Here is a 19,609-nt window from a genome sequence, read left to right as displayed (position 1 = left end):
CCAGGGTGGAAATATCAAAGATTAAAGGTGAGAGGAGGAAAACTTAAAAGAAATTTATGAGGCAAGTTTTTTTATTACACAGAGTGGTGAGTGCCTGGACTACGCTGCCAGGGGAGGTGGTGGAAGCAGATATGATAGCAACTTTTATGAGGAATTTAGACAGGCACATGAACAGGCAGGGAATGGTGGGATACAGACCACGTGCAGGCCGGTGGGATTAGTTTAAATTAGCATCATGGTTGCACAGATGTCATGAGCTGAAGTAGTTGTTCCTGTGATGTACTGCTCCATGTTCTAGCTACTCTTTCTATGCTTTTCATCCCTATCACTGATGTAAGGCTCACTAGCCTATAATTTCCTGGTTTGTCCCTAATTCCCTTCTTAAACAGAGGGACATCATCTCCAGTCCTCTGCCTCACCTGTAGCTAAAGTGGATACAAAGATCTTCATCAAGGCCTCAGCAATCTCCTCTCTTGCCTCCCTCAATAACCTGGGATAGATCTCATCAGGGCCTGGGGATTTATCCACCTTAATGTTCTTCAAGAGACCCAACACCACCTCCTTCCTTATATCAACGTGCCCTAAAATATCAGTGCACCCCTCCCTGATCTCATTGTCCTCCATGTCCTTCTCCTTGGTCAATACTGATGCAAAGTACCCATTTAGTACCTCACCCACTTCTTCTGGCTCCAGGCATAAAGCCCTTTGTCTCTGAGCATTCCTACCCTCTCCCTGGTTACCCTCTTGTTTTCAATGCATGTGTAAATTGCTTTGGGACTCTCTTTACTCCCACTCCCCAAGGACATTTCATGGCCCCCTTTAGCCTCCTGATTCACTGTTTAATTCTCTCCTGCTTCCTTCACATTCCTCAAGGTCCTGTCCGATTTCAGCTTCCTGAACCTTGCATGTGCTTCCTCTCTCTTTTTAAATAAATTTGCAAGGTCCCCAAACCTTGCCATCCTCATCTTTCTTCCTCGTGGAAACACGTTGGTCCTGAATTCTGACCAGGTGGCCTTTAAATGACTCCCATATGTGGACCTACCCAACAACAGCTGCTCCTAATCTACTCTCCCCAGTTCCTGCGTAATACTGTGGTAACTAACCATTCCCCAGTTGAACACGTTCCCCCAAGGTTCAGTCTTATCCTAATCCACAACTCTGAAAATTTGGAGTTATAATCAGTCAACAAAATGCTCTCCCACTGAAACTCCAATCACCTGGCCAGGCTCATTTCCCAGTACAAGGACAAGTATGGCCCTTTGCTTGGTTGGATTGTCTACACACTGTGTCAAAAAACTGTCCTGGATGCACTGAACAAATTCTGCCCCATCTAAGCCTCTGGCACTAAGGAAGTCACAGTCAACACTGGGGAATCTGTCACCCACTACAACAACCCTGCTGCTTTTTACACTTTTCCATAATCTGTTGACATATCTGTTTGTCTCCTGCTGGCTATTGGGAGGCCTCCAGTATAACCCCAACACAGTGACTGACCTTCCTTATTCCTGAGCTCTACCCACATTGCCTCAGTGGGTGAGCCCTCCAGGATGTCCTCTCTAGATACTGCAATGACATTCTCCCTGATCAGTCGTGCAACTCCCCCACCTCTTTTATATCCCTATCACATTTTATAACTTTACATACTTCTATCAAGTCGTCCCGCAGCCTCCGACACTCCAGAGAAAACAATCTAAATTTCTCCAACCTCTCCTTATAGTTAATGTAGCCAATCCAGGCAGCATCCTGATGAACCTCTTCTGCACCCTATCCAAAGCCTCTACATCCTTCCTATAGTGTGGTGACCAGAACTGCACACAATACTCCAAATGTGACCCAACCAAAGCGTCATACAGTTGCAGTATGACATACCAAAATTTATATTGAATGTCCTGACAGATGAAGGCAAGTGTGCCACATGCCTTCTTTACCACCCTATCTACTTGTGTCATCACTTTCAGGGATATAGACTTGCACTCCACGATCCATCTGTACGTCAATGGTCCTGAGGGTCCTGCCACTTACTGTGTACTTTCCTCTTATATTTGACCTCCCAAAGTGCAACACCTCACACTAGCCCAGATTAACCTCCATCTGCTATTTCTCCACCCGTAACTGAACTGATCCAGACCCTGCCCTATCCTTTGACGACCTTCTTCACTGTCCACAGCTCCACCAATTTTTGTGTCATCTGCAAACTTACTAACAAACCCATCTATTTTTTCATCTTATTTATATACGTAATCACAAACGACAGAGAGCCCAGCACTGATTCCTGCAGAACACCACTGGTCACAGACCTCGAGCCAGAATAAGACCACTACATCTTCTATGGGCAAGCCAATTCTGAATCCAAATGACCAAATCACCTTGGATCCCGTGCATCTAAATCTTCCTGATCAGCCTACATAAGAACACAAGAAGATAAAAAATAGGAGCAGAAGTCGGCCATCTGGCCCATCAATAAGATCATGGCTGATCTGGCCGTGGACTCAGATCCACCTACCTGCCTTTTCCCCATAACCCTTAATTCCCCGACTATGCAAAAATCTATCTAACTGTGTCTTAAATATATTTAATGAGGTAGCTTCTACTGCTTCTCTGGGCAGAGAATTCCAGATTCACTCTCTGGGAAAAGCAGTTTCTCCTCATCTCCATCCTAAATCTACTCCCCTGAATCTTGAGGCTATGGCCCCAAGTCCTAGTCTCACCTACCAGTGGAAACAACCTTCCTGCCTCTGTCTTATCTGTCCCTTTCATAATTTTACATGTTTCTGTAAAATCCCCCCTCATTCTTCTGAATTCCAGCGAGTATAGTCTTAGGCGACTCATTCTCTCCTCACAGGCTAACCCCTTCATCTCCGGAATCAACCTGGTGAACCTCCTCTGCACCATCTCCAAAGCCAGTATATCTTTCCTCAAGTAAGGAGACCAGAACTGCACGCAGTACTCCAGGTGCAGCCTCACCAGTACCCTGTACAGTTGCAGCATAACCTCCCTGCTCTTATATTCAATCCCTCCAGCAATGACGGCCAACATTCCATTTGCCATTTTGATAACCTGTTGCACCTGCAAACTAACCTTCTGCGATTCATGCACAAGCACTCCCAAGTCCCTCTGCACAAAGCACGCTGCAATCTTTCACCATTTAAATAATAATCTGATCTTCTATCTTTCCTTCCAAAGTGGATGACCTCATGTTTACCAACATTGTACTCCATCTGCAAGACCCTTGCCCACTCACTTAACCTATCTATATCTCTCTGCAGAATCTCCGCATCCTCTGCACAATTTGCTTTTCCACTCAAGTTAGTGTCATCACGCAGCTTAGATACACTACACTCGGTCCCCTCTTCCAAATCATTAATGTATATCATGAACAGTTGCGAGCCCAGCACCGACCCCTGCGGCACCCCGCTCACCACTGATTGCCAACCAGAGAAACGCCCATTTATCCCAACTCTCTGCCTTCTATTGGTTAACCAATCCTCTATCCATGCTAATACATTACCCCCAACTCCATGTATTCTTATCTCACGGATAAGTCTTTTATGCGGCACCTAATCAAATGCCTCCTGGAAATCCAAGTATACAATGTCCACCTGTTCCCATCTATCCACTGCACTCATTATATCCTCAAAGAACTCCAGTATGTTTGTCAAGCAGGACCTGCCCTTCTGGAATCCATGCTGTGTCTACCTGGTGGAACCACTTCTATCCAGATGTCTCACTATTTCTTCCTAATGATAGCATCAAGCATTTTCCCGACTACAGATGTTAAGCTAACTGGCCTATAGTTACCTGCCTTCTGCCTGCATCCTTGTTTAAACAGTGGTGTGACATTCACTGTCTTCCAATCCGCCGGGACCTGCCCAGTCCAGAGAATTTTGGTAAATTATCACAAACACCTCTACTATAACTTCTGCCATTTGTTTCAGTACCCTGGGAAGCATCTCATCAGGACCAGGAGACTTGTCTACCTTTAGGCCCACTAGTTTGCTCATCACTACCTCAATAGTGACAGCGATGGTATTGAAGTCCTCACTTCCCATTGCATCCATAACATCTCTCTTTGGCACGTTAGACATCCTCCACCGTGAAGACTGACACAAAATAGTCGTTCAAGGCCTCGGCCATTTCCACATTTTCCCCAATTTTAATTCCCCTTTCTCATCTACCAAGGGACCTACATTCACCTTAGCCACCCTTTTCCACTTTATATAATTATAAAAACTTGTACTATCTGTTTTTATATTTTGTGCTAGTTTAGTTTCATAATCTATCCTCCCTTTCCTTATTGCTTACTTAGTGGTTCTTTGTTGCTTTTTAAAGTTTTCCCAGTCTTCCAGTTTCCCACTACTCTTGGCGACTTTGTATGCATGAGCTTTTAGCTTGATGCCTTCTTTTAGTTCCTTAGCTATCCAAGGCTGGCTCTCTCCACCCTTACTGTCCTTGCTTTTAACTGGAATATACTTTTGTTGAGCACTGTGAAAAATCTCTTTGAAAGTCTTCCCCTGTTCCTCAGCTGTCCCACCATACAGCCTGTGTTTCCAGTCTACACTAGCCAACTCCTCCCTCAGCCTGCTTGGAACGGCAACTGCTCTGCCCATGACTGCAAGAAACTGCAGAGAGTTGTGGACACAGCCCAGCACACTATGGAAACCAGCCTTCCTTCCACGGACTCATAATCAAAGACCCCACCCACCCAGGACATTCTCTCTTCGCCCCCCACCCATTGGGCAGAAGATACAAAAGCCGGAAAGCACGTACCACCAGGCTCAAGGACAGCTTCTATCCCACTGTTATAAGACTATTTAACAGTCCCCTAGTATGATAAGATGGACTTGTGACCTCACAATCTACCTTGTTATGACCTTGCACCTTATTGCCTGCCTGTACTGCACTTTCTCTGTAACTGTAACACTCTACTCTGCACTCTATATTGTTTTTACCCTGTACTGTTTTAATGCACTGGTGCAATGAATTGATCTGTACAATTGGTATGCAAGACAAGTTTTTCACTGTACCTCAGTACAAGTGACAATAATAAACCAATTTACATGTACTTTTTAAAATTATTTATTCATGTTTCAGGATTTGGGTGTTGCTGGTTAGACCATTCACTGCCCAGCACCGTGAGCTGGGTGGTCGGGAGGCCATACAGTCCACCACATACGTGCTAGTCAAAAGACAGCCCAATCCCACCTTCTCATGCAGGTCTGCAGCCCTGCGCGTCATGTCTCAAGTACACACCCAGGTCCTGTTGCAATGCGATGCGGGTTTCTGCCTCTCCCACACTCTCAGCCAGTCAGCTCTACACCCTGCTTGGGTGGAGGCATAGTTACTTCCAGGGTTTGCAGGACTGCGGTCGGAAATTCCCAATCTCAATTCCCTCAGTCAGTTCTTCATATCAACCAGAAGCAGCTGAGCCGTCTGCGGAAGGCAGGAACCATGGGCTGAAGCTGGTCACTGGTGGCACTGTTGGCTGGGCACACTGACCAGCTCCTCCATTTATACCTCACATGACACCTGGCAGGACTGCTGAGCTCAGCTTTGATTGTTTGTTTGGATCACTTAGCTCAGCGTCAGCGTGTCAGTGCTGGAAGGTCAGTGACAACATTACCTGGTGTCCAGGGACGTGGGCTCAGGGGGGTGTGTGGGGGTCCCAGGGTCCCTTCTTCAAACTTTCAGCATTACTGGGATCTGGGACTGTAGCAGAGTTAGTGGTCTGGGCAACCAGCGAGTGTGGTGGTCTTGGCACCCCAGAGGGGGACCAGTGGTCCCGACACCCTGGGAGGGGGAACCAGTGGTCCCGGCACCCTGGAGAAGCAGCTCTCACAGGCAGTGGAACGATGCCGACTGAGAGTTGCCTCTGTGAATTAGCAGCTGCCTGGTGCGTGAGGGAAGGGCAGTCAGTCCCTCAGGGGCACCAATGCCCTCAGGACCTGTGAACACAGGTGACCAACACGGTGCCATGGGGAGATGCCGGTCAGTGGAAGGGCTGCCTCGGCCACAGAGGTGTGGTCATTCACTCTGTCCCTTCTCGACCTCAGACGTACTCTCCCACTTCTCCCCATTACTGACAGGAGCATGAAGTCCCTCATGTCCCTTTCAATCGAGCACCCATGGGAGACTGGAAGTGGTGTTGAAGGGAGCACATGGCAGGCTGAGAGGATCTGCTGCAGCACCTCATGAGTCAACATGTGTCGGAGGGGCCGCCTCACAGCCCACACTCACTCCCCATGCCCCCCGCCCGCCTGCAGCCCCCCACGTCCTCCCACCCTGCCCTGCCCCACACCCCCCCCCCCCACCCCCACCCGACTACTGGGAGTGGAAATCTCTATTGGAACAAATTGTTGCCCAAAAGGACCCTCCCTCTTGCCTTACTGAATCAATATTCTTGTTGATGTCTTTAATGCGATCTTCAATAGTAGTTTTGAACTTCTTCAGATAATTCATCTCTTGCATCAGCTCCTCCATCATGGACATCGCCTGCAACACAACAAGCGCTGGGGTCACTGACAGCACCTCAGCAACATCTGCTCCTCACCCTAATCCATGGCCAATCCACAGCCCGTGCACCCACACCTCACAGCTGTGCTGAGGTTTGGAGAGTCATGACGACTTACAATGGCGTCAGCTGTCCTGGACAGAACTGATGGTCAGTTAATCCCACATCACCACCCTCAGTCCGCAGCCCTGCAGGTCACAAGTTGACAGGAGCTCACCTGGGTACTGTCTGCATTGCTGAGTGTTTCTATTGTCAGTGAGTGCCAGACGTTCTCTTTCAACCCTGCTCCAGTCCTCCTACCAGCTGACAAACACATTCCCCCACTTACTGACCCTGCTTCCCAGGTGACCCACAGAGAGAGCTGGCACTGGCCAACCACCCCCACCCTAGGCAGAGCCAGTGTCCGACTGACCACCCTTCCCACCCCGGCCAGTGTCCGACTGACCACCCTTCCCACCCCGGCCAGTGTCCGACTGACCACCCTTCCCACCCCGGCCAGTGTCCGACTGACCACCCTTCCCACCCCGGCCAGTGTCCAACTGACCACCCTTCCCACCCTGGCCAGTCTCCGACTGTTTTTCAAATCTGTTTTCTGAACTTTCTGCTGGGAATGGAGTGGCCATAGAGGACAGACTTTGGTAAGTGTTAGAAGAACAGTGATAGGATTAAATTAAATATTTTAGGAGCGTCGTGGCAGGGCAGATGTGTTGCAGCTGTCTGTTGGAGCTGATAAAACCACTCGGGTCCAGAGTGACCACATCTGCAGTAAATGTTTGCGGCTCGAGGAAGTTTAACTCTGAGGGCTGAGCTGGGGTTGAAATTATGGAGGGTTTGGCAGGAACCGTTCCAGTGGGACGTGGATGGGAAGTAATCAGCAGGAGGCCCAAGGGGAGAGGAGGGGACTTGCTTCCCTGCAGTGAGATGTTGTGGTGGGGAACTCACTGCCCAAGTGCCTGGTGGGAGCAGATGCAACAGGAACTTTAGAAAAGGAATTGGTGAAATTCTGGAGGGAGAGAGTCTGCAGTGAACGGGAATAACTGGATAGTTTGCTTAAAGAGCAAGCACAGGCTGAACGAGTGATAGTCTCCCAGTCCGTCCTATTGATCCAAAATCAAACCCAGGGAACTGTGGACGAGGATGTGAGTGAAGGCACGAGTGGTACGGGAGGACCCTGTGGGAGCTACACGTGGACACAACCTGCAACGTTATCAGCTCCAACTGCATTAATACGTTTTATTCATTTGCTTGTGCCAAGGACAAACTTAATTAGCGCTGACATTGGTGGTGAGCGATCTCCCTACACTGCAATCTGTGCAGTGAAGTGGGAATCAGCAATGACACACAGCCTCAACAACCACCGATCCGATTCAGCTGCAGCATGAACCCCCAAGTCTGTTGGTGGAGTACTGAGATCGATTTTATTGCCCCATTGTTAGAATTGTGACCATCAGGAACTGGCTCCCTCAGCAAGGTCCCATGACACATCAGCAATGGAACCACCAACGGGAATGTACATCCACACCTCTCACATCCCATCCTGAACTCACAGCTTCCACATCAATGGCTTCACTTGACCCTACTCCTGGCATTTACAGGTAGTAAGGCAGCGAGAACAGGTCAAAATATGACAAAAACGGCAATGTAGTTGCACCAGAAATTTTCCAGAGAGCCAACTGCTTGGAGAAGTCTTGTTAACAGCTGACAGACCACGCACTTCACTCTCAGGGACAGTCAGGCAGAAAAGGCTGATTTACAACCAGTCAAGCAGGACACCTCTGACACTCAGAACTTTGGACTCACCAAGATTACTATCATCTCAGTGTGTGGGACAGGGCAGTGCTTGGATTTTGTTGAATCATTGACTCTTCAGTGCTTGGTGACCCAAGGTTTCAATCAGTCAGACCATTAAACAAGTCTGAACAGCTCAATCTGCTTTGTCTGCCAGTCGTCACAGAGAAAAGGACAGAGAAACAATGCAACAAGTACAGCTCGTTCACATCAGCTGCCTCTCAATGGCCATTGTCTGTCTTTGCTCAAAGAATGCATGGGTACAAAGAAGAGGAGACCTCCCTTGGGCTCAGGCTCTGCCAGCACCATTAGACAGGTTACCTGAACAATCAGTGCCCACTAATACAATGGGTCAGTGCCACACCCACCAGATACCCCAGAGGTGCCCAGGCAACAGGCTCAGGCAAAACAGAGATCACCTAATCCAGTGACTCTGCAAAGTCTTTCTCACAAAGGTTGGAAGAGCCATCCCACAGACCAATCATGGAACCCCCCAACATTTACAGGCTCTAGGGCTCACACGTTTCACCCATCACAGATTTCCCTGTCCCCATCCCCAAGCCCGTCCTGACAAGCTGGCAGGATGATCAAGGTCACAGGAGGTGGTACATAGGTAGAAGCAAGTAGCCCTGGGAGCCTGTAACATTGACTCCAAATCCCATGAAGTTACATGGCATTATCAAACATGGGCCTCGTCCTGACCACCACCTTCTGTCCTCCCTCAGCTGATGAATCAGTGCTCCTCCATGCTGAACAACATTTGGAAGCACAGTGTAGAGAGGACACAGAATGTCCTCTGGGTGGGGACTTCAATGTCCATCATCAGGAGTGAGTCGTGTCTGTGCTGGTCAACCAGCAGACACATTGCCTTGAACGGCCACCCTGTGCGGTACGTTTCCTAGGGTTCTGAGGATGTTCTCCATTGTGCTGTGTTACACCATAAGATATATAAGCAGAATTGGGCCATTTGACCCACCCAGTCTGCTCCACCATTCAATCGTGGCTGATTTTTTTTCAACCCCATTCTCCTGCCTTCTCCCCATAACCCTTAAACCCTTTACCAATCAAGAACCTATCAACATCTGCCTGAAATACACCCAGTGACTTGACCTCCACAGCCCTCTGTAGCAATGAATTCCACAGATTCACCACTCTCTGGCTGAAGAAATTCCTCCTCATCTCTGTTCTAAAGGGATATCCCTTTAGTGCCCTCGGGTCCTAGACTCTCCCACGGATGGAAGCATCCTCTCCAAGTCCACTCCATCCAGGCCTTTCAGTATCCGGTAGGTTTCAATGAGATTCCCTCCACCCCCCCCGCCCCCCCATCCTTCTGAACTCCGTTGAGTACAGGCCCAGAGACATCAAATGCTCCTCATACGTTAACACTTTCATTCCCGGGATCATTGTTGTGAACCTCCTCTGGACTCTCTCCAGAACCAGCACATCTTTCCTTAGATATGGGATCCAAAATTGCTCACAATATTGTGTTCCTGAGCAAATAACTGGGAAAGCAGGTGGAAGAGTGGCCTTTATTGCGAGGTACATACAACAGTACAGCACAGGAACAGGCCCTTCGGCCCACCATGTTGTGCCAACCATGCCAATTTAAACTAATCCCATCTGCCTGCACATGATCCATATCCCTCCCTTCCCTGCATGTTCATGTGCCTGTCTAAATGCCTCAAAACTTCACTATCATGCCTGTCTCTACCACTTCCCCAGCACACATTCCAGGCACCCACCACTCTGTGTTTAAAAAAAAATTGCCACATAAATCTTTCCTGCTCTCATCTTAAAGATATGCCCTCTAGTATTTAAGATTTCCACCCTGGGAAAAAGATTGACTGTCTACCCTATCGATGCCTCTCATAATTTTATAAACTTTTATCAAGTCGTCCCTCAGCCTCCAGCACTCCAGAGAAAACAATCCAAGTTTGTCCAACCTCTCCCTACAGCACACGCCCTCTAATCCAGGCAGCATCCTGGTGAACCTCTTCTGCACCCTCTCCAAAGTCTCCACATCCTTCCTGTAACAGGGTGACCAGAACTGCACACAGTACTCTGGATGCAGCCTGACCAAAAAAGTTTTGTATAACTGCCAAATGACTTCCTGACTCTTACACTCAATGCTCTGACCAGCACAAGTGTGCTGTATGCCTTTTTTACCACCCTATCTACTGGAGTTGTTGCTTTCAGGGAGCTTTGAACTTGGACCCCAAGACCCCTCTATTCATCAATGCAGTTAGGGTCCTTCCACTGACTATTTTCCCCTTACATTTGATCTCCCAAAGTGCCACACCTTGTCAGGATTAAATTCCATATGTCATTTCTCCACCCATATCTCCAACTGATCTATATCCTTCTCCACCCTTTCACAATGTTCTTTATTATCCACAACAACAATTATAGTGTCATCTGCAAACTTACTAATCAGCCCATCTACATTTTTGTCCAATATATATCACAAATAACATAGGTCACAGGTCACAACCCTGCGAAACACCATAGGTCACAGACTTGCAGACAGAATAATGCCCTTCCATCACTATGTCTTAAAAGGCCAAGCCAATTTTGAATCCAATCTACCAAGTCACCATGGATCCCTTGCATCTTAATCTTCCTGATTAACCTCCCATGAGGGACCTTGTCAAACTCCTTACTAAAGTCCATGTAGACAACATCTACTCATCACTCATCTTTGTCACCTCCTCAAAAAAACTCAATTAGTTTGTAAGACATGATCTGCCCTGCACAAAGCCATGTTGACTATTAGAAATAAGCTCGTGCTTTTCCAAATGCAAGTCCTATCCCTAAGAATCCTCTCCAACAGCTTCCCTACCACTGATGTGAGGCTCACCGGCCTATAATTTTCTGGATTATCCCTACTTAAACAAAGGGACAACATTAGCTGCTCTCCAGTCCTCTGGCACCTCACCTGTGGCCAAAGAGGATACAAAACTCTCTGTCAGGGCCCCAGAAATCTCCTCTCTTGCCTATCTCAATAACCTGGGATAGATTCCATCAGGCCCTGGGGATTTAACCACTTTAATGTTTCTTCAATAGATCCAACACCACCTCCTTCTTGATCTCAAAATGCCTTAGCACATTAGCGTGCCCCACACTGTTCTCACTCTCCACCATGTCCTTCTCCTTGGTGAATACCGATGCAAAGAACTCATTTAGTACCTCGCCCATATCCTGACTCCAAGCATAATTTCCCTCCTTTATCCTGGGTGGTCCTACCCCCTCCTTAATTATCTTCTTGTTGTATTAAATGCCTAATGCAAGTATTAAATGCCTTAGTAGGAACAGAGGAATCTTCTTCCAGTTGTACAGACTGGTGAGACCACACCTATGGTGCTGTGTACAGTGCCCATCTCCCTTACAAAGGAAGGGTATTGGAGTCAATTCAGAGAAGGTCTGTGAAGCCTAAGATTGACCAGATTAGGGTAATATACTGGATATAAGAATGAGCCAATGAGAGGCTTGCCAAATAGATGCCGTGGGGATGCTGTCCCAAACGGTGGGATCTAGATTTAGTGTGCAGTCTCAGGATAAAAAGCCAAAGAACTGAGGCTGAGGAGGAATAACTTCTCTCAGAATGTTCTGAGTCATTGCAATTCTCTACCCCACAGAACACTGGAGACACTCTCCATGTACAGTAATGGGCTCCTTATGCAAGGAAGAAGGTTAATGCAGAAGCAAGCAGAGATGTATTTATCAGGGTGCTGCCTGGGTGGAGCTTTTCAGTTATGAGGGCAGACCAGAGAGGCTGGGTCTGTTTTTCTTGGAGTGGAGGCTGAGGGGGACCTGATGGAGGTGTAAGAGTTATGAGGGACATAGACAGGGAAGAGAGTAGGGAGCTTTTCCCCACAGCAGAAGTATTGAAAACCAGAAGGCATAGGTTTAGGGCAAGAGGGTTAAGGGGGGATCTGAGGAAGAACTTTTCACCCAGAGAGGGGTTGGAATCTGGAACGCACTGCCCGAGGGGGTGGTGGAGCCAGAGGCTCAAATGGCATTTAAGAAGCTCTAGAGTCAAAGTTGTACAACATAAAATCAGGCCCTTCAGCCCACCACATCCATGTCTACCCACACCAATCCCACTTGCCTGCATTAATTTCATCTCCCTCTCTGCCCTGTTCATTCAAGTACCTGTCCAGATGTCTCTTAAATGTTACTGTTCCTGCCTCCACCACCTCCTCTGGCAGGTCATTCCAGATACCAACTAGTCTCTATGTGAAAGATTTACCCCTCAAATCCTCTATAAACCTCCTCCCTCCCACCTTAAACCTGTGCCCTTTAGTTTTATACACCCCTAGCCTTGAGAATAGACCCTGGCCATCTCCCCTCTCTCTCATAATTTTATACACCTCTCTCAAGTCACCCCTTGGCCTCCCTCACTCCAGGGAAAACAGAAACAGCCTATTCAGTTTCTCCTTGTAACTCCAGCCCTCCAGTCCTGGCAACATCCTTGTAAATCTTTTCTGCCCCCTCTCCAGCTCAATCACATCCTTCCTGTAGTGTGGTGACCAGAACTGCACACAGTGCTCCAAGTGCAGCCTAGCTAATGTTTTCAACAACTGTTACATGAGGTCCCAACCTTCATACTCAATGCCTCAGCTAATGTAGGCAAGCATGCCAAGTGCCTTCTTCACCACCTTGGCTACCTGTGTTGCAACTTTCAGGGAGCTATGTCCTTGTACCCAAGCTCTCTCTGTCGTTCACGTCCTGGCCTGGTTTACCTTCCTAAAATGCTACAATTTGCACTTGTCCGAGTTGAACTCCATCTGCTGTTCCTTGGCCCACTTTCCCAGTTGATCAATATCCTGTTGCAACCTGAGACAACCTTCTTCACTGTCCACCACACCACCAATTTTGGAGTTATCTACAAACTTACAAACCAGGCCACCTATATTCTCATCCAAATAGGTAATATAGATGTCAAACAACAGGAAACCCAGCACTGATGCTTGCAGCACACCACTGGTCACAGGTCTCCAATCTGAAAAACAACCCTCCACTACCACCCTCTGCCTCCTTGTTAAAGGCCTTCATAAAGTCCATGTAGGCAACTTCTACTGCCCTGCCAATCCTCTTGGTCATCTCTTCAAAAATTCAATCAAATTCATGCAACACAACTCCCCATGCTGACTATCCCATTCACTGCTTTTCCAAATGCAAATAAATCCCGTCCCTCAGAATCCCTTCCAATAACTTTCCCACCACTGATGTAAGGCTGGATGGCCTGTAATTCCCCGACTTATCTCCACTGCCCTTTGTAAATCATGGTACAACATTAGCCATCCTCCAGTCTTCCAGAACCCCGTCTGTGGCTAACGAAGACAGAATGATCTCTGCCACAGACCCAGACATCTCCTCCCTTGCTTCCCATAACATCCCAGGATGCATGTGATCAGGTCCCAGGGATTTATCCCTGTGTGTTTCAGGACCTCCAACACCTCTTCCTTTGTAACATCGATATGCTTCAGGATATCACTGCTCCCGCCCCTGAACTCACCAGCTTCCATGTCCTTCTCCATTGTAAATACAAATGAGAATTTTTCATACAAGGTCCTACCATCTCCTGTGGCTCCACACACGGATTACCACATTGATCCTTAAGGGATGTGTGTCTCTCTCATCGATACTTATAGAATTGTTTAGAATTCTTCTTTCCCTTATTTGCCAAAGATATCTCATGGTCACTTTTTGCCCTCCTGGGTTTTCTCCTTATGTGTACCCTTCCATCCTTGATACCCAAGGGATTCACTTGACCCCAGCTGCCTGTACCTGACCCAGGCCTTCTTTTTCCTGACCAGATCCTCAATATCCCTCGTCAACCAGGGTCCCCTTATCCTGCTGCCTGGTCCTGAATCTAGCAGGAACATGATGACACTGAACTCTCCCCACCTCACTTTTATCCTGTCCCCGGTGCGGGTCCCGGGGGGGGGGGGCCGGGTACCCGGTGCGGGTCCCGGGGGGGCCGGGTACCCGGTGCGGGTCCCGGGGGGGCCGGGTCCCGGGGGGGCTGGGGGCGTGGGTGCCTGATGCGGGTCCCGGGGGGGTGGGTGCCCGGTGCGGGTCCCGGGGGTGGGGTCCCGGGGGGGTGGGTGCCCGGTGCGGGTCCCGGGGGTGGGGTCCCGGGGGGGTGGGTGCCCGGTGCGGGTCCCGGGGGTGGGGTCCCGGGGGGGGGGGGTGGGTGCCTGATGCGGGTCCCGGGGGTGGGGTCCCGGGGGGGTGGGTGCCCGGTGCGGGTCCCGGGGGTGGGGTTCCGGGGGGGTGGGTGCCCGGTGCGGGTCCCGGGGGGGTGGGTCCCCGGTGCGGGTCCCGGGGGTGGGGTCCCGGGGGGGGTGGGTGCCCGGTGCGGGTCCCGGGGGTGGGGTCCCGGGGGGGTGGGTGCCCGGTGCCCGCGCCCCTACCTTGTCCACGCCCTCCCGGTTGAGCTCGGTGCTCTTGCGGAGCTGCAGCAGGTTCCAGACGTCGCTGACCGCCTTGCCGTCCTGCCGGCTGCGCTGCAGCAGCTCCACGGCGCTGGGCAGGCGGCTCAGCTCCTGCACCTGCCGCTCCACCTGCAGCAGCTGCTGCTCCAGCCGGCGGTAGGGGGTGGGCTCGGGGCCGGGGCCGAGGTCCGGCCGGGCGCCGGGCTCCAGCAGCTCGGGCCGCCGCTCCGTCAGCACCTGCTGGATGCCCAGGTGCCGCAGCACGGCGTGGAGCAGCGAGTGCAGCGCCGTGAAGTTGACGGCGCCCGGCCCGGGGTGGCCGATGCTCAGGTTGGCCAAGTCGAACAGGCTGATGGTGGCCGCCATCCGCTCGCTGCGCGCTCCCGCCGCCCGGCGCCGCGCTCCCGCTCCCGCTCCCGCCCCGGCCCCGGCTCAGCCCCGCCCACGGCTGGTGACCATGGCCACCGGCCTTTGTTAACGACAGCTCCGCCAATCAGCTCTGCGCACCCTCGCTCCCCGAGCGCCCATTGGCCCAGCGCCAGATCAGTCACAGCCCGCCGACCAATCAAACCGAGCGGCCGGCTGTTGCCGCGCAACAAAGGACGCGAAAAAATGTCACAGAAACAGGAGAGGGACGGGGGAATGTGAAGGGGTCACAGGGGTGGGGGGGGAGGTCTCAGGGGTATGGGGGGCCCAGGTTGAAGGGTGCTCACGGGGGGGGGGGCGTGGTGGCGCATCGGGGTGAGGGGTGTGGTTCAGGTGGGGGATCATTGGGGTGGGGGGGGAAGTGGTGGTTCAGATGAGGGATGGGTGGTTCAGAGGGGTTTTGTTCACAGGTGGAGGTGGTTGGGTCAGAGGGTTGGGGAATCACAGGTGAAGGGTCACAGCTGAGGGGAGGGGGGTCTGAGGAGAGATGGGGTGTCAGGGATGGGTGGGGAGGTTGGGGGTGGGGGAAAATGTAGGTAGCATTGTATAATTAATGTTGCTCACTCCAAAATCAAATGCAAATGTATGTCTTTGTACCAGGGTCACTCACACTGGGCCAACATTTAACAGGAGTGGTTGAAGATAACTATTCATACAGCATGGAAGCAGGCCCTTAGGCCCAACTGGACCATGCTGATGAATTCACCGATGACACCACTATTGTTGGCAGAATCTCAGATGGTGATGAGGAGGTGTACAGGAGTGAGATAGATCGGCTGGTTGAGTGGTGTTGCAACAACAACCTCGCACTCAACATCAGCAAGACCAAGGAATTGATTGCGGACTTCAGGAACGTGAAGTCGGGAGAGAACACACCAGTCCTCATTGAGAGGTCAGCAATGGAAAGGATGAGCCGCTTCAAGTCCCTGGGTGTCAACATCTTAGAGGATCTATTCTGGGCCCAACATATTGATGCAATCATGAAGAAGGCATGCCAGTGGCTCTACTTCATTGGGAGTTTGAGGAGATTTGGTCGGTCACCAAAGACTCTTGCAAATTTCGACATATGTACAGTGGAGAGCATTCTGACTGGTTGCATCACAGCCTGGTAGAGCCTCCAATGCATAGGATTGCAAGAGGCTGCAGAGGGTTGTAGATTCAGCCAGCTCCATCTTGGACACAACCCTCCCCGCCATCGAGGACATCTTCAAGAGGTGGTGCCTCAAGAAGGCAGCATCCATCATTAAGGACCCTCACCATCTGGGACATGGCCTCTGCATGTTACTACCATTGGGGAGGAGATACAGGAGGCTGAATACCTACACTCAACGATTCAGAAAGTTTCTTCCCCTCCACCATCAGATTTCTTAATGATCCACGAACACTACTTTGTGATTCCTCTTTTGCACTATTTATCTATTTTTGTAACTGAAAGTAATTTTTATGTCTTGCACTGTACTGCTGCTGCAAAACAACAAATTTCATGACATATGTCAGTGATGATAAACCTGATTCTAGTTCCCATCTAAGCTAGTCAGCGTTTGCCCATATCCCTCTAAACCTTTCCCACCCATGGACCTGTCCAAGTACCTTTTAAATATTGTTATTGTACCTGCCTCAGCCACTTCTTCTGGCAGCTCATTCCACATATTTACCATCCTCTGGGTGAAAAAGCTGCCCCTCGGGTTTCAATTAAATCTTTCCCCTCTCACCTTAAATCTGTGCCCGCTAGTTCTTGATTCCCCAACCCTGGGAAAAAGACTGTGCATATTCACCCTATGGATGCCCCTCATTAATTTATACACCTCTATAAGATATTTATGTGGACAGGCCAACTAGAGGAGAGGCCACACTGGACCTTGTACTGGGCAATGAGTCTGATCAGGTTTCAGATCTCTCGGTGGGAGAGCATTTTGGAGACAGTGACCATAACTCCTTGACCTTTACCAGAGCCTTGGAGATGGATAGGAGCAGACGATATGGGAAAGTATTTAATTGGGGGAGGGGGAATTATGATGCTATTAGGCAGGAACTTGGGAGCGTAAATTGGGAACAGATCTTCTTGGGGAAGTGCACAATGGAAATGTGGAGGCTGTTTAGGGAATAGTTGCATGCGGTTCTGGATAGGTTTGTCCCATTGAGGCAGGGTAAGGATGGTAGAGGGAAGGAACTGTGGTTGACAAGAGACATAGAACATCTTGTCAAGAGGAAGAAAGAAGCTTAAAGTTTAGAAAGCAAGGATCAGACAGGGCCCTAGAGAGTTATAAGGTAGCCAGGAGGGAGCTTAATAATGGACTTAGGAGAGCTAGAAGGGGGCATGAGAAGTCCTTGGCAAGTAGGATCAAGAAAAACCTCACGGCATTCTACACGTATGTGAAGAATAGGAGGATGACTAGAGTGGGGGTAGGACTGATCAGGGATAAAAGAGGAAACGTGTGCCTGGAGTTGGAAGAGGTAGGGGAGGTCCTTAATGAATACTTTGCTTCGGTATTTACCAGAGAGAGACCTTGACCTTTGTGAGGATGGTGTACGACAGGCTGATACGCTGGGGCATGTCGACGTGAGGAAAGAGGATGTGCTGGAACTTTTGACAAAACATTAGGAATAGATAAGTCACCGGGGCTGGACAGGATATATCCAAGGTTATTATGGGAAGTGAGGGAAGAGATTGCTGCACCTTTGGCGATGATCTTTACGTCCTCACTGGCGACAGGAGTAGTGCCAGATAATTGGAGGGTGGCAAATATTGTTCCTTTGTTCAAGAAAAGGAGTAGGGATAACCCTGAGAATTACAGGCCAGTGAGTCTTAGTTCAGTGGTGGGCAAATTACTGGAGAAGATTCTTAGAGACAGGATTTATGGGCATTTGGAGAAGAATCGGCTGATTAGGGACAGTCAGCATGGCTTTGTCAGGGGCAGGTTATGCCTCACGAGCCTGACTGAATTCTTTGAGTATGTGACAAAGCACGTTGATGAAGGTAGAGCAGTGGATGTGGTGCTCATAGCTTTCAGTAAGGTGTTTGATAATGTTCCTCATGGAAGGCTCATTCAGAAAGTCAGGAGGCATGGGATCCAGGGAAACATGGCTGTGTGGATTCAGAATTGGCTTGCCCATAGAAGACATAGGGTGGTGGTAGATGGAGCATATTCTGCCTGGAGGTCAGTGACCAGTGGTGTTCCACAGGGATCTGTTCTGGGACCCCTACTCTTTGTGATTTTTATAAATGATTTGGATGAGGATGGAGAAGGGTGGGTTAGTAAGTTTGCAGACGATATGAAGGTTGGTGGTGTTGTGGATAGTGTAGAAGGTTGCTGTATATTACAACAGGACATTGATAGAATGCAGAGCTGGGCTGAGAATTGGCAGATGGAGTTCAACCTGGAAAAGTATGAAGTGATACACTTTGGAAGATCGAATTTGAAGGCAGAATACAAGGTTAATGGCAGGACTCTTAGCAGTGTGGAGGAACAGAGGGATCTTGGGGTCCACGTCCATAGATCCCTCGAGGTTGCTGTGCAGGTCGATAGGGTTGTTAAGAAGGTGTATGGTGTGTTGGCCTTCATTATTCGGGGTATTGAGTTCAAGAGCTGCGAGGTAATGTTGCAGCTCTATAAAACTCTGGTTGTACTACACTTGGACTATTGTGTTCAGTTCTGGTCGCCTCATTATAGAAAGGATGCGGAAGCTTTAGAGAGGGTGCAGAGGAGATTTACCAGGATGCTGCCTGGATTGGACAGCATGTCTTATGAGGATAGGCTGAGAGAGCTGGGGCTTTTCTCATTGGAGAGGAGAAGAATGAGAGGTGACAATAGAGGTGTACAAGACGATAAGAGGCATAGATCGAGTGGACAGTCAGAGACTTTTTTCCCAGAGCGACAATGGCTCACACACAGGGGCATCATTTTAAGGTGACTGGAGGAAGGTATAAGGGGGATGTCAGAGGTAAGTTTTTCTCTTCTTACACAGAGTGGTGGGTGCGTGGAACACACTGCCAGCAGAGGTTGTGGGGGCAAATACACTAGGGACATCTAAGAGACTCTTAGATAGCCAAATGAATGATAGAAAAATGGAGGGCTATGTGTGAGGGAAGGTTTAGATAGATCTGAAAGCAGGATAAAATGTCGGCACAACATTGTGGGCCAAAGGGCCTGTACTGTGTTGTAATGTTCTATAAGATCACCTCTCAGTGTCCTGTGCTCCAAGAAATAAAGTCCAAACCTGCTCAATCTCTCTCCATAACTTAGTCTCTCGAGTCCTGGCAACATCCTCAAAAATCTCCTCTGCACTCTTTCCAGTTTAAATGGCACCATTCCTACAGCAGGGTGCCCAAAACTGAACACAATATTCCAAAAGCAGCCCTACCAACATCTTGTACGACTGATGAAGGCCAGTGTGCCAGAAGCCTTTTTCACCAGTAATCCCAAATAAGGGACAATGGATCAAAGTT

The 19,609-nt window shown here is 49.5% G+C and overlaps 1 protein-coding gene across 4 annotated transcripts in view; it reads right to left on the bottom strand.

Annotated features, from left to right (window-relative positions):
- Window positions 1-15,141, bottom strand: part of LOC127579956 (uncharacterized) — a 97,522-nt gene extending 82,381 nt beyond the window's left edge. For all 4 annotated transcript variants that reach the window (XM_052033044.1, XM_052033040.1, XM_052033041.1 and 1 more), the window contains exons 1-2: window positions 14,716-15,141; window positions 6,385-6,489 (exon numbers count right to left, since the gene is read on the bottom strand). In XM_052033044.1, the coding sequence (XP_051889004.1) occupies window positions 6,385-6,489; window positions 14,716-15,102 (492 nt within the window). In that variant the 5' untranslated portion in view covers window positions 15,103-15,141. The remainder of the gene's footprint in view (window positions 1-6,384; window positions 6,490-14,715) is intronic.
- Between the last annotated feature and the right edge of the window lie 4,468 nt (window positions 15,142-19,609).

Source organism: Pristis pectinata, chromosome 18, assembly GCF_009764475.1.
Source record: "Pristis pectinata isolate sPriPec2 chromosome 18, sPriPec2.1.pri, whole genome shotgun sequence".
NCBI classification, from domain to species: domain Eukaryota; kingdom Metazoa; phylum Chordata; class Chondrichthyes; order Rhinopristiformes; family Pristidae; genus Pristis; species Pristis pectinata.
Note: the sequence above shows the minus strand (reverse complement) of the source record. Positions and strands in the feature narration are given on the sequence as shown.